Source organism: Ahaetulla prasina, chromosome 3, assembly GCF_028640845.1.
Source record: "Ahaetulla prasina isolate Xishuangbanna chromosome 3, ASM2864084v1, whole genome shotgun sequence".
Classification (NCBI taxonomy): Eukaryota; Metazoa; Chordata; class Lepidosauria; order Squamata; family Colubridae; genus Ahaetulla; species Ahaetulla prasina.
The window spans coordinates 19,405,598-19,419,780 of record NC_080541.1 but is presented as its reverse complement, the minus strand read 5'-3'; the positions used below and the strand labels follow the sequence as shown (position 1 = coordinate 19,419,780).

General features: G+C 36.3%; 1 protein-coding gene across 2 annotated transcripts in view; it reads right to left on the bottom strand.

The window, feature by feature from the left end:
• The window catches only part of ATAD2 (ATPase family AAA domain containing 2), a 40,646-nt gene extending 26,463 nt beyond the window's left edge, over positions 1–14,183 (bottom strand). The window contains exons 1-11 of one of the 2 annotated variants that reach the window (XM_058175975.1): positions 13,714–14,183; positions 9,050–9,201; positions 8,313–8,362; positions 6,601–6,769; positions 5,157–5,253; positions 4,625–4,709; positions 3,856–3,966; positions 2,539–2,656; positions 1,728–1,835; positions 1,324–1,432; positions 951–1,066 (exon numbers count right to left, since the gene is read on the bottom strand). In XM_058175975.1, the coding sequence (XP_058031958.1) occupies positions 951–1,066; positions 1,324–1,432; positions 1,728–1,835; positions 2,539–2,656; positions 3,856–3,966; positions 4,625–4,709; positions 5,157–5,253; positions 6,601–6,769; positions 8,313–8,362; positions 9,050–9,201; positions 13,714–13,932 (1,334 nt within the window). In that variant the 5' untranslated portion in view covers positions 13,933–14,183. Of the gene's footprint in view, positions 1–950; positions 1,067–1,323; positions 1,433–1,727; positions 1,836–2,538; positions 2,657–3,855; positions 3,967–4,624; positions 4,710–5,156; positions 5,254–6,600; positions 6,770–8,312; positions 8,363–9,049; positions 9,202–13,713 lie in introns of those variants that run through there. The other variant, XM_058175976.1, reaches the window with a different exon arrangement.

The following is a 14,183-nucleotide window of genomic DNA, read 5'->3' as shown; positions in this document are numbered from 1 at the left end:
CAAGCAGCCCCAAGCCTCCAGCAGGGAGAAGAGAAGCCCCAGGCCGCTATTCCTGCTGCTGCCAGGGAAGCAGCAGTGAGAGAAACCCCATTGCCAGGGGCAAGGGGGTGGGGTGGGGGTGGCAAGGACAAGCAGGGCCGGGCTTCTTTCCCTCCGTGCCGGAGGCTTGGTGCCACACCAGAAGCTCATTCGGGTGGGGAGACAGGGAAGCTCTCAACTCCAGTGGCAGGAGCAGCCGGCAGAAAAGAGAGGGCGGCGGCAGCAGGTCATTTGCGCTGGCTAAGAGGCAGCGGTGGTCCTCCTCCTCCTGCCAGCCTCGTGCTCCAGGCAGTATCCAGCCAGCAATGCCTGGCATTCCCCTGCAGCAGCCCATGTGGATCCTTGGCAGTGTAGCTTCGGGACCCTTCCTTGTGGTGTCGGTGACAAGGTGGGCAGGCGCAGGGGAGCGACGGGGGGAGTGCTCCTGGCTGGCAAGGGGGTGGATGTCCCAGGGCACGTATGCATACCGGCCAGCTAGTCTTCTGTTTATTGGCACGCATGCGTGCGCAACAGCTGGCTGGCTGATCTTCCCGTTTCTAGCACTGCCGCACATGTGAAGGTCAGCTGATCATCGCGCGTGCATGTGCACCAGTAACCAAAAGACTAGCTGGCCAATGCTCATGGGTGCGCCGGAAACCCGGAAGTGGAATGGGCAACACCATGCATGCCAGGCAAAATGGCTCTACATGCCACTTCCAGCATGCGTGCCATAGGTTCGCCATCACGGTACTGTGACTATAGTAAACCTTGTCAATTTTAACTTGCAAGACAAATTGATCTAAACAGTGCATCAAAGTGATAATTATTAAGAAGTGATCTTGTCTAAAGATCTTAAGAAACTATCTATCCCAAGAAAGTCCAAATTTTAAAGACTTTAACTTCCAGTAAAAGGAAATAATTTAAAGAACTACCTTGGAGGCTGAATCTTGAATCTCTCAAACACTTCTGGATAAAGTAGTGGGAAAACGACCATCTCCTTTAAAGCTGAAATATGATCAGAAAGTCCACCCACACAATCAAATCGCACCTAAAAAGGGAGACAGTTAGCAAATGAAAATAATAAAAATCCTAGCCAAAGTAAAAGCTAAATATCACCTATGCTGTTCTCACAAGTTTAAGTTTATTATCAATATATTAAAGACAGCTCAACCTACACGGTGTCCAGGAGTCAACAATGACTTGCTGTCACATAATGAATCAACCAAAAAACAGTTACATTAATTTTAAAGTTAAGGTTAACTACATTCAATTGTTATGTCAGAACGCAAGACATAAAATCCTTACTGAAGTGTCTATTTGCATTGGATCAACATCAGCCAGGCTTGCTCCAATTTTCATTCGATCTCTGTGGATTCCCTTCAATTCATCTTTTTGAAAATTTAGCGGAAGGCACCTAATGTGAGAATTAATAGTTGTTGAAGTACTGAAGTAGAAAGTACAATTTAATTTATCCAAAGTTTAAAACCCTGAATAGAAAAATAGATGTAGATTCATAGTTAATGTTAAATTTGAAATCTTGTTTTATATATCAGTGACTATACAATTCCAATGTGACATAAAACTGTTAAATCCTGGTAGTATTTAATTATGGAAAGCCAGAATTTACCTTTTTCTCACTGACAATATTTTAGACAGAATCCTCCAATGTAATCTCTGGAAAAAATACATTACCCACGTTGAATAAATACCTGCTCAGTGCTTTGTTGCGACTTCTTTTCCTACGTCTCTCAAAGCGTTCTTCATCATCAGATGATGATGAGGTTGTGGAATCGCTGTTATGAATTGCATGCTTTCGCCTATTTTTTTTAAAAAAAATAAGTATGAAAATGCATGTTGTGGAAATATTAATCTATTAGTAAATATATGCTGAATATAAGTGTAGATATGAGTGGTTTAGCTGAGTAAAAAAAGGGTGGAAGAATAAGGAGGTGTAGTTAAAATCCATATTGGATTTCCTCCATGAATCTACGTTGGCTGGATACATAGTTATGGTTAGTCACTCTGACATAGACTGACAAGCAAAGCATAATTTTAATTTATACTAACAAGTTGATATTTGGCTCTGCATAAAACAGTATGTAAACCAAATATCTCTTGAAAACAACGTTATGAGGAATATATGTAGTTCTCATTTAGCAATCATTCCATTAAATGGAGCTGAATAAGGAGACAACAGTCCTCAAAAATTTTGAAAAATGTACAAGATACTTTCAAGATTCACACGAAACCAGTATCTTTCTTATTTACGCTGACTGGTATTTGTGATAACAAATACAGGTAGTCCTCAATTTCCAACCATTTTCAGCAACCATTTGAAGTTATAATGACACTGAAAAAGTAACTTACAACCATTGCAGTGTCCCCATGGTTGTGAGATCAGACAATAAAGTTTATTCTGTAATAAACTATAATACACGTTTGCTAAATTAATCATCACGGGGTACAAGCAGCATCTGAAGTATTGCTACTATTGTATCTCTTGCATGCACAAAAACATACCTATTTATCTTTTTACAGAAAGGGCTCCGTGGTCCTGCAGGACTAAAAGGAAAACCTCGTCTTACTGGAGAGGCTGCATCATCATAAAATAATTTAGGCTTCTTCTGATGCCTGGGCTCTGTTAACAATAAACATTTTTTTTTAAAAAAAGGTTAATATTCTTGCTTGTAGAATAGAGAATCAGAAAGCATAGAATAGAATAGAATAGAATTTTTATTGGCCAAGTGTGATTGGACACACAAGGAATTTGTCTTGGTGCATATGCTCTCAGTGTACATAAAAGAAAAGATACGTTCATCAAGGTACATTTGTTTACAAAAAGCCAAACATGCCTAATTTTAACTTGTACAAAGTTCATTTGTCAACCTCCTGAAAGACAATCAGAAAATAAATCCCAGGCTATATTGGCTGAAAAGTTACACAATAAAGATGTACAACTGCATGAAATGTTAAGATGGCAGTTCCCCCTCCCCCAAAAAAAGCAAAACAAAAACAGATTTACAGTACAAAGAAACTTTTCCAAGTAATATATTCACAATTCATAGAGAACATATGAACCGAATTTAAAAATAACTCAGAATGTTTTTTTGAAACTTCCAATCAAGCAATACAAGTAACAATTAAATGGATTCTAGCAATCTGGCTAGTATGTACAATTACAGAACAGAGCCAAGAAAGAGCCAAATGAGTTAATTTCTGCAGCCATGATCACGGTTATAAAAGCAAAACCGAATTTTTCTGGTTAAAGGCTAGACATCTTCCTAATTAACATGGTTGCACAATACAGTTCTGCATTTAATCAGGCCTACAAAAACAAAGCCCAATAAATCTTTATGAAATCCACAGGTATTTTATGCTTTTGCACTTGGAAAACTTCCATGAGAAAAAAAGCATACCACACAGGTACATAACATTACAAGTCACAAGTTCTAAACTTCCAAAAAAAAAACGTTAAAACTGCAAAATTTACTAGAAAAATTGAAATCTTGTGACCAAAGCAGTATGTTCAGTCCTTAAGTATGTGCTTAACCAACTCACTCCCCCATCCTCTTTAATTTCAAGCAGAGAAGGAACAGAATCTGCCATTGATTTATTAATGACTTTTTGAAGTTTCAGTAAGAAAAAAACATTTTAAAAAACTAATCATGGACCTTAAAATAACATGGAATAAAATGCCTCTTTTTGCCTTCAACAATATTTATTTATGAGGAATTTGGTTCAATATCAACACATATCAAATAGATATTTTGATCTTGGAAATTTGAAAATTTATAATAAATAAATGAGACTTTCAGGAATGGTATAAAAGAAACCTACTTTCTGGTGGGGCTTGATAATGTACAACAGTTTTTCGCTGTCGGAGATCATAGCGCTTTTGGTTTTCTTCTCCATCTTCATCTTCATGGTCCTCAACTTCTTCTGAAGATTCTACTTAAAGAAAATAAATTGCTTTAACTTTAATAAAGGTTCTGAACCCATAACAAATTTCACTATTGTTACATATAGCTTTATTACCTACTTTGGCCAGGAATATAGACATTTATCAATTTTATTTTTTGCTAGAAAGAATTCAGTTTTCAATGTCCAAATCAAACAAATTCAATTTGACGCTACCCCAAAGTTTTAATAATGATCTGAAAACACAGATAATTTCAACCCTTGGAAAAAGGTAATGGCAAACCATTTCTGAAAATGTTGCCCCCCCACCACTGAAAATACCATCCAAAAACTGCAGAGACTTGGTCCAGGCAATTGCCAGGAGTCAAAACTATCTTGAAAATAGGTGTAGGCACACATATGCAAAAGTGAAATATAGTAAGAAGAGTTTTAGTGAATTCTCTGAGAGGACCACCAATGATTAACCTGAAAACTTTAGATAATCAATTTGTAAGACCAGCTGTAATGACAGGACCAAGACCTATTCTATTTAGATGTTCCTACAGAAGCTAACCAAACACTTCTCAGAAGTTTCAATCAAAACATCTTTCATTCATTTTCCCCGCATGTATATCCCTCACACTTTACCCGCACTTCAAATTGTCATATCTAACAGCACAGTTCTAAAAAGTAAAAGCAGTACAATGACCTGCACTTCCATCCTGATTGTCAGAGGTTTCTTCATCAGTCCTTTGGATAGCTGGTTTCCCTCTGGAGTACATATCAAGGTTTCCCTGGAAATAGCATAAAAGTTCATTCAAGTAATCTGTCATTACATTATACTTCTATGTCAATTTCAGTAGATACATTAAATGAAATCAGTACAATTATTGGACTGTGCAAATCTGTTGAAAAAGATGTTTCATAATGTACAGATGCACACCTTTCTGAGCTGTATTTATTTCACGCAACTGCTTTGGAAATCACAACTGGCTGCTTGCATGTGTTTGGCCTTTGGCCTGATCTAGTTTGAGGATGCCGAGAGACAGCTCACAGCCGCTTCCAAAGCCTTACAAACAGCACTTCTATGCTGATTTGGGGAGGGGGGGGAGAGAGGAGAAATATCCTGCAGTTATAAAGTGCATCTTAGAATTATTTAGAATTTGCTCAGGTTATGTTCAAATTATCAAAGCAAAAGCAATAAAATATTGGTACCTCCACAATAATGAATATGCACTTACTCCTTTTCTACCATTGAACACTCCAAGGTCTTCCATCATTCGTCTACGGCGCATCTTCTTCATATCATCCATTTTTTGTAGTACAGCTTCTGCAGTACTGACAAAGTATGCAACATATAATTAAATAAAATAGTAACGAAGAATCAGTCAAACAAAGAATGTCGCAATATTGTACCTTCAGTTCATAGAAAGCTAGAACCATTAATAAATTCAGATCCAATCCTGTGTACATACAAGCAATAATGTCCCTATTTGTTTGTTTCTTTGTTTATTTGCATGTTGCCTATTCCAGAAAGTTTGCCCTTTTCCTTACTCTTGGAAATACTTTATCATAAAAAAAAAAACAAAATACAAAATTCCCTGCCATTTTGGAGTGAAAAAAGAAAAACTAAAATTGTAATGCAGGTATATGTAATATTTTCCAAAAGAGGTATATTTGGAATTTTGAGAAAATGTGGTAGGTACTCTGAATGATTACCATGGCAGGTATTGTGTCATAAGCACTCATTTACCAGAAAATAAATAATGTGGATCTGCAAAAATCAGGAACCTTCTAAAGCCACTTTCCAGACATCTCCAACTACTTCCCAGTCAGACAAACTAGTTCAGAAAAGTGCCAAACTACTCCCAGAAAAACATAATCAGAGGGTAATGGGGGAATATTCCAGAGGTATCCAGAATATTCCATGCTCAAATCAGCAAAGCAGCTATTGGTGTTTGCTATGTAGCATTCAAACATCCTACTGATTTTTATTTTATTAGAAGCTTATTTAAGTTAGATGGTGTAAGGACCTTCTACATCAAACAAAATATCTTGTGAAAAAACCAATGTCCGCAGGCACCACGCTAAAGGTAGTCCTAGAGTTACAACCGTAATTCAGCCCCAAATTTGTTTCTAAGTGTCAGTTAAGTGAATTTTGCCCCATTTTACGGCCTTTTTTGCCACAATTATAAAGTGAATCACTGCAGCTATTAAGTTAGTCATGCAATTGGTTAAGTTTCACCATTGCCTTCGTCAGGTCTCAAAAAAAGGATCACATGATCCCAGGATTCAGTAACTATCATAAATATGAAGCAACTCCCAAGCATCTGAATTTTGGTCATGTGACCATGGGAATATACTGCAATGGTCGGAAGTATGTAAAATGATAAGTCACTTTTTTTCAATGTAACTGAAACAGTCAAACAATCACTAAATGAATGGTAAATCGAAGACTACCTGTATTTAGTTCTTAAAAGTATCTTTTTAAGAAGCAAAGAACTGCACCTGGAAGCAGAGATCTGCCCCTCCATATGATATGACCTCATTTAGTTTGTGGTTTTCCAAAATGCTTGCCACTTCCAATATTAAAAAAAAAGGAAGACCAATTAATCAACTGGAGCTTCCTATTTTTTTGAGAAGGAATCAATTATGGAGGAAATAAAAAGATAAAAACAACCTTACTTTGTAATTAGTCTGTCAAACAGAACCGACTGGTTCATAGTACTATAGCGACTTTGTCTAATTCTGCAACTGCGACGGACTTCAACATCGCCATTTTCTTCTGCAGCCTGTTTTTCAGACTTCCCATCTACTCCTTTTTTCAGGGACCTGGTTACGGGAACTACAGCTCCTAAGGGAAAATAAAGAATTTTCCTTTGCTGCACTCAGCTTATTTCCTAAATTAAGGATCATCTCAATTAAATTTCACTTCACTTTCAATCTTTATGTTGAGATCTTTTTAAAATTGTGTCTTCAAGGATACAGTTTCCCAGAATATCTGAATTGCCTGTAAGTTTTGCAAACATTCCCCATTCACATCTCATCCATGTAATAAAATTAGTAGCATTTCAGTTTAAAAACTCTATTGAGTTTTCTCAATGGAAACAAAAATACTTTATTTATCACAATAATGAAGTAACTATGTTTCTAAAAGAATACTTTTCTTTTCCAGTCTTTTCTTCTATTGCACGCTTCTACTTAACCTTTCACAAAGCTGATTTATCCTGATTGGGGGGAAAAAAACTTGGTTGAAGGGCATAGCACAAGGCACTAAAGGTTGCCATGGTGGTGGGAAATCAGAAAACTTTAGGAACTTGACACTACATGAATGGAAGTGCAGGTAGGAATAAACATACATATATTTCACCCTTATGATTTTTGAGTCTACTTTTCAGTTTCAGCTGCATATCTCCACATGAACCCGTTTCCATGCCACAACATTAATTATCCCTACCACTTTGGCCATTTGCTGTGAACCTTCTCTGAAATATCTTATTTCCTTTTCAGAAACTCATTCACATAAGTTCTTTTATTAATTAAATTAAAATGCATCCATTTGTATATGTATTTATTGAATCCTGGAAAATAATATCAAACTCATTAAACATTAACAAAGTGTTATTTTAAAAAACTCTTTTTAATACCAAATAAAAATCAGAAGAGTGACATTATTTTAAATTTTTGCAAATATCTTTAATTCTTGGCAAATGATTTTGATATTGTGAACCTTTGTGGAGGGACTCAGGGGTTCTTTGACCACACTAAGAAAAACTGTTCTAAGGTATAAGCTTTGGTACAAGAGGATGAAAATAATACATAGTAAGGTATCTGAGAGGACAAAAATATGATAACATGTAGACTGATCATTAACCAATGTATTGATAAATTTATTAAGAACTCTGAAGCCACATTTTGGCACAAGCAAATCCCAAGAGGTTTTGGCCAATTTCCAGATTTCAGATGAAACAACATTCAGTTGAGCAAGGAGTGACAAGGTTGAAGTATAAATGTTCCTTGTCTCCCCTCTCCAGTGCTGGGGGGCATATCCTTCCCTCTTTCAGCTACTGCTGTCACACCATGTCTCCAATCTTTCCAGAGACTTCCTTTCCTCTCCCTTTTGCCACCCAACTTCTGTCTGGGGAAAAAAAAATCAACCTTTATATTTTATACAAATTAAACTACTGGAAATGTGCATCTCCCCCCCCACCCCAAGTTTGAACATAGTTTGGCAGAAATAGAATTTTTTGCATATTTCAGACCTCCAGTCACAAGGCCACAAACACCAACGATGTTTTGTAAAAACGATAATTCTCTGAACAAGAAATTTCAGTCAATGTATTTGAACTTCTGCAACCTATCCACAACCAACAGAATGTGTATTTTACTTGATTTACCTTCTTCACCATCTTCATTCTTTCTACCCGCCTGCATCCTAGCCAGTTGTCTGCACAGAAGCAAAGATATCAAGATTTTATCAACTTGACATACAATTTATAGCTTTCATTTGAGTCAGTACTGGAATAAGATTTAGTATCAGAAGAGTCAAGGGGACTTAAAATAAAATGGTTTGTGCTGTTTCAGTTTTTATATACCTCCTTACTTATTATGATTATTCCATTTTTTATTTGCTTTGTTACATTGCCTCTACTATATATTTTCTTTTAATTCTGTTTTTTCAGAGTTTTTTTCTGGTTTGGGGAGCAGTTTTTGTTTATTCAAAAACAAAAAATACCTTACTGAAAATTAGTTATTTAGTTTTACTTTCACTGAATTACAGCTGTATTGCAGAACATGGACTTCCAATTTGAAACAAAAAATAAGAAATGCAGCAAAGGTGGGTTTTCAAAGAATACAATAAAATTAAAATGTTCTAACAGTATTGTAGAAGATAAAATAGGAAGTATTATTTTAATTTGCTAGTCTTCCAAACACCCTTTTAAAACATTTGTGCTTTTTTTAGTTACTATAAGCACTTATTGGAATGTATTTTTTTTATTTCTGTAAGCTGTTCTTAGAAAATAAGTAGGTTTTTAATCAGAAAATTATTTCCAAGCCCTATAACACTGCTGTGCTCTAAAAGATCCAAGTACAACATAATTTTACCAAGTGATCTGTAAAAGAAAAAAAATACCTTGTAAAGTGTTTCCTGTTAATCCCATTCTCACTCAGTGTTGACATCTTTTTGTCAAAGCTAGGGCTTGAATAATGTGGATTATTCTTCCTCATAGATCTTAAGGTGTGCTGCCTTGTGAAATACCCACGTTCTTTGTCTGAAGAGAACTCCTGAAGCAGTACAATAAGGTAATTAAGAACGCAGTTAATTATGTTCTAACTCCGATGTGTAATAACTTTATCTGAAATATTTATGCACATTAATTCTGATTTAATACTTGTGTAAATTATTAAAACAAAGTAAGGATAGCAGAAGTGATCTCTCAAATGATTATGTCTTAAGCTGCTTAAGTTTAAAAAGACAAATGTTCATGTGATTTATATTCGAATGGTTGGTTCATATTTATAATGGTTGCAGAGTCCCAGGCTCATATGATTTTTTTGAGACCTTCTGACAAGCAACATCAATGGCGAAACCAGATTCATTTAATCACCGTATTACTAATTTAACATCTGCAGTGATTCACTTAACAAATATGGTAAAGTGGGGGAAAACTCACTTAACAAATTTCTCACTTAGCAACATAAATTCTGGGCTCAATTGTGGTTGTAAGTCGAGGATTACTTAGTCAATGGGACCGCTGTGTACTTTACAACCACACTGCTTAGCAAGAGAAATCCAAGTCCCAATTGCCATTGTAACTCAAGGATTACCTGTACAGTTGAGTAACCTATTTTCATTGCATTCAACATTTTTCTCCTGAAAGATCCCCGACTCATACGTAGCCAATATAGAAGACTAATTATTTTTTTGCCTTTTTGACATTCGTCCCTTGCAACAACCAGAGTACCTACTTTGTTTCTACCAGCATTGACACATCTTGAAATCTTTCTATTCATGTTACCATAGTGGAAATGTTCACTTAGCCTCTTGTTTCACTTTATAGAAAATGGGAAGTTATTAGCTTTTAAATTAATGATGAGCTTTAGAATCCTTTTCCCCAATTCACATAATAATGCAACAAGTAATCCAGTATGTTGCCATTTGACAGATTAACTGTAGCAATACACTGGAAAATCAGTCAGCAGTATTTAAAACTGAGAAATGCCCAACTAAAAAACAAAAAAGCAGAAAAGACACTTCAACTCTATTTACATTTTGATCAAAAATTGCTTTATTCAGATTTAGTATCCATTATTTAGATATATAAGCAAACTAATTATTCAGAAAATATCTATTGAAGTTGAATGAGCTTAAAAGATTTCTTTAGACAGTATCTTTGTATACTATTTCTATGTACTTATATTTTCAGTAACATACTCAATTTATGGTAGCTTCTCTGATATATTGTGTTCAAATATGCTTGACCACTTTTACCCTTTATGAATTAGAGAAACTGCTTAAATTACTTTTAAGGGAACTAGAAGCTTCTAGTTAGTATTTGCATTAATGTATATTTGTAGAATATTGTCAACTGAAGAATTAAAATTTGGATTTAAATTTTATTGATAAAATTTCCCATCTCAAATGACGTTTAGTTTCTGTTGCAATTAACATACTTTTTCATAATTACAAACCATTTTTCACTCAAAGTAGTCCTTAAGTATAGCATGTTTTATAAAATATATTTCTGACTACAACCTTTTCTAGAGAATGATATAGTCCTACACAATTTGTCTCTTAATATTTCTTACCCCTTTGTTATTCTTCAGTCCTGCTATTCAGAACAAGAATTTGTAATTACTTAGTTTTCTGAAATAATCTCTTCCTAGAGGCAGATAGCAGATTGGGACATATATTTTAAGAACTTTAGAAATAAAATACAAGTTGGAATATTCTCTACAATAGAAATGTGTATTAAAAATTTCAAAAATTAACGCATATTAATTGTATGAGTAGTATGTCTTAAAATTAGTTTCCAGTGTTCTGTGCTTAATTTTAAATGTACCATTGCATATACATTACTGTTTAAATCTGTTCATGGGCTTTTTCAAAATTTCACACATGCAAGACATTGTAAATTTCTAATTAGCTTTATTTAACAGTCATACTATAAATTGCTGAAAATAAAGACCTTTAATCACAATGCTTTAAGTTGAATTCATTTTTCCTAGATGTATAAATTTCTTGTTTTTCCTATCATTTCATTGTCAGTATTTATAATTCCAATTCAAATTCCATAGCAGATATTGCAATATAGAAACATATTTTGGCACTCTAAAAACAATGTAACCTTGTAGTGCTAGGAAGTTTTACTTTTAGCATGTACAAAACTGCAACCTAAAAAGATTATTATAAAATTGTAGATCAGAAATCAACCTCTCTTCTCCACAGATTAAAATATGAATCTATTTTACTACTTCCATGAATTGATGTGTATCTTTATACATGAGAAAAAGTAGGTGGAGGACAGTTCTTAAAAGCTGTAAAATAAAGTTAAGTGTGTTATTCCTATGGGATGTTTTATAAGCAATTGTATCAAATTCTATTATATGCCCATCACATATAACCCATCACAATAAAATTAATATTGCTGAAATAATTGACTGCGGTAATTTTTGGCTAACCAAATTATGCTGACTGCTGTTTAGCACTTCCTGATAAAAACGTTCATTTTTAAAAAATGAACTATCACAAATTCCCTGATGGAACAATAAAGTTCTAAACATACCAATTCAGAGCCCATAGAGGCAATATTCTTGTTAGGTAAATAAGCTAAGATGTGTGTACCCAATAAAACCCCAATTTGCATGACTAAAGGCTCTTTAGTGATTCATGCAACCATGTAAATTGAAACAACTGCAGCTCAATTGCAGCTTGGAGGCACATTAACCACCACCCCTTTTCAAATCTATATTCTTGATGAAAAATTCTTCAGATAAAGTTACAATCCAGTACTTCTGTAGCCTAACACAAATATTGGATCCCTTGTCTTTCTTTTTATATCTAGCACTTTGTTTAAAAAAAAATTGAATCAAAAGGTTTCTAGCTGAAATCATCACTCCAGCTATTAAGAAGTTAGAAGATTATGGGAGCGGAGAGAATAGCTACAAAAATAATGCCAACAACAGAAAAGTTAGTAAAAGTTCTAACCAAACAATGCCAGCGAAGCTGGAGAACACCACAATGGTTAACAAACTGGAAGTTATTAGAGTAAGAAAAATGGCCTAGATGGAAATATTAAAAATTACCTATGCAAAGAGGGCTGAACCACTTTTTTTTGACTGCAGTGAAAGGAGATAATATTCAGAACCAACTAAAGCAGATGTCTCCCAGATTCATCCTAATATAAGAAGTTTATCTCACAATCAGATCTGCAGGATTCTGTTATTACAGCCTACGCCAATAAAGTAGTAGTCTTCCTAAGGAGAGGATTTCCAGAACTGGTTTCACCTGGGAGAAGCTGACATCACCATACCTATCAATACACCCCCCCCCAAAAAAAGCCATAAATATTACAAATACAATATCCTTAATTCCACAAACTAGCAAAATAAGCTTAGGACCATCCAAAGGCTGATGAGATGAAACTGGAAAGGGAAGATGCCAGATGTTCAACCAGATGTTAGAAAAGGCATTATGGCAATAGAGAAAGCCAAATTATACCCAAATGAAGTCACTGTGAGCTGTGCTGCCTATACAAAGGCCTCTGATTGTACCCATCATGTTAAACTATGGAAAGTGCTCAGGAAAATGGAAGCTCATTCCAATTATCCTCATGGAAACCCATTGACAGATCAAAAGATGCCGGACTAGATGACCTCTGGTCCTGTTACTGGGCTGCTGATCCAGTTCTACAGAGGAATTATTGAATCTGTCATCTGCACCTCTATAACTGTCTGGTTAAGTTCTGCAACCCAACAAGCCAAACAGAGACTTCAGAGGATAATTAGAACTGCAGAAAAAACAATTGCTACCAAGTTGCCTTCCATTGAGGACCTGTATACTGCATGAGTCAAAAAGAGGACTGTGAAAATATTTACAGACCCCTCACCAGAACAACTAGACACAAGAACAGTTCCCACCCCCCATCACTCTGCTAAACAAATAATTCCTTCAACACTGTCAAACTATTTACTGAATCTGCACTACTATTAATCTTCTCATTGTTCCCATAACCAATCTCTTTCCACTTATGACTGTAACTTTGTTGCTGGCAATCCTTATAATTTATATTGATATACTGACCATCAATTGTGTTGTAAATGTTGTACCTTGATGAAAGTATCTTTTCTTTTATGTACACAGAGAGCATATGCACCAAGACAAATTCCTTATGTGTCGAATCACACACTTGGCCAATAAAAAAAAATCTATTCTATTCTAAACCGACTGGCACCAGACTGGCCACGAGTGAGACTATTTATTTATTTGTCAATCATATATAAGATAACAGGTAAAAAGTATAAACATAATTTGGATACATGAAAATGGTAAGTAAAAAAGAATATTAGGATAGGGACGGTAGGCCCAAAGGTGCACTTATGCACGCCCCTTACTAAGAATAATTATTTAATTGTAATTCTTTATATACCCATTTTTGTACCCAATAACTCCTCAACCGCAGGATTGTCGTCGTCGATTCCTGTCCCCCCACCCCCACCTCCAACCCTGGGATCCGCCGGCCTGTATTTTGAACCCCGCGCGCTCGTTCCTGTTGTGTTCTCCTTCTCCAAACTCACCGCGCGGGCTTTCCGACCGGCGGGTGGATCCCCAGTGGCCGGTCCGAGGGATCCATTTTCCGCAGAGCGTTTCCTCCGAGACGAAGTCGGGGTGCTCAAAGTGAGAAACTCCGAGCTCGATTCCATCGTTTCGTAGAGAGACCGCGGGGATCTCGAAGAGGTCCCGCCATGAGGATCGGGGCGGCCAGAGCCGCCCGAACCGCTACGGAGCATCACCATCGCGCCCGCCTCCCCTCAACTGCCTCTGAATTCTGGCGCCACAACCCCGAGCGCCATCTCGTCACCAACCATCCTCGGATCCCTCCGCAGTTCCGTCCTTCTTTCCCGGCGGGGTTAATTTTCATCCAAGGCGCTGCTCAGTGATACACGTCCCGCTTCAGAGGCCCGAGACTGCCTTCTGCTGACGAGGTTACGCTCAGCGGGACCGCTTCTATTTCGGTGGTAGGTTCCCCCCTCCCCGTTAAATAGAC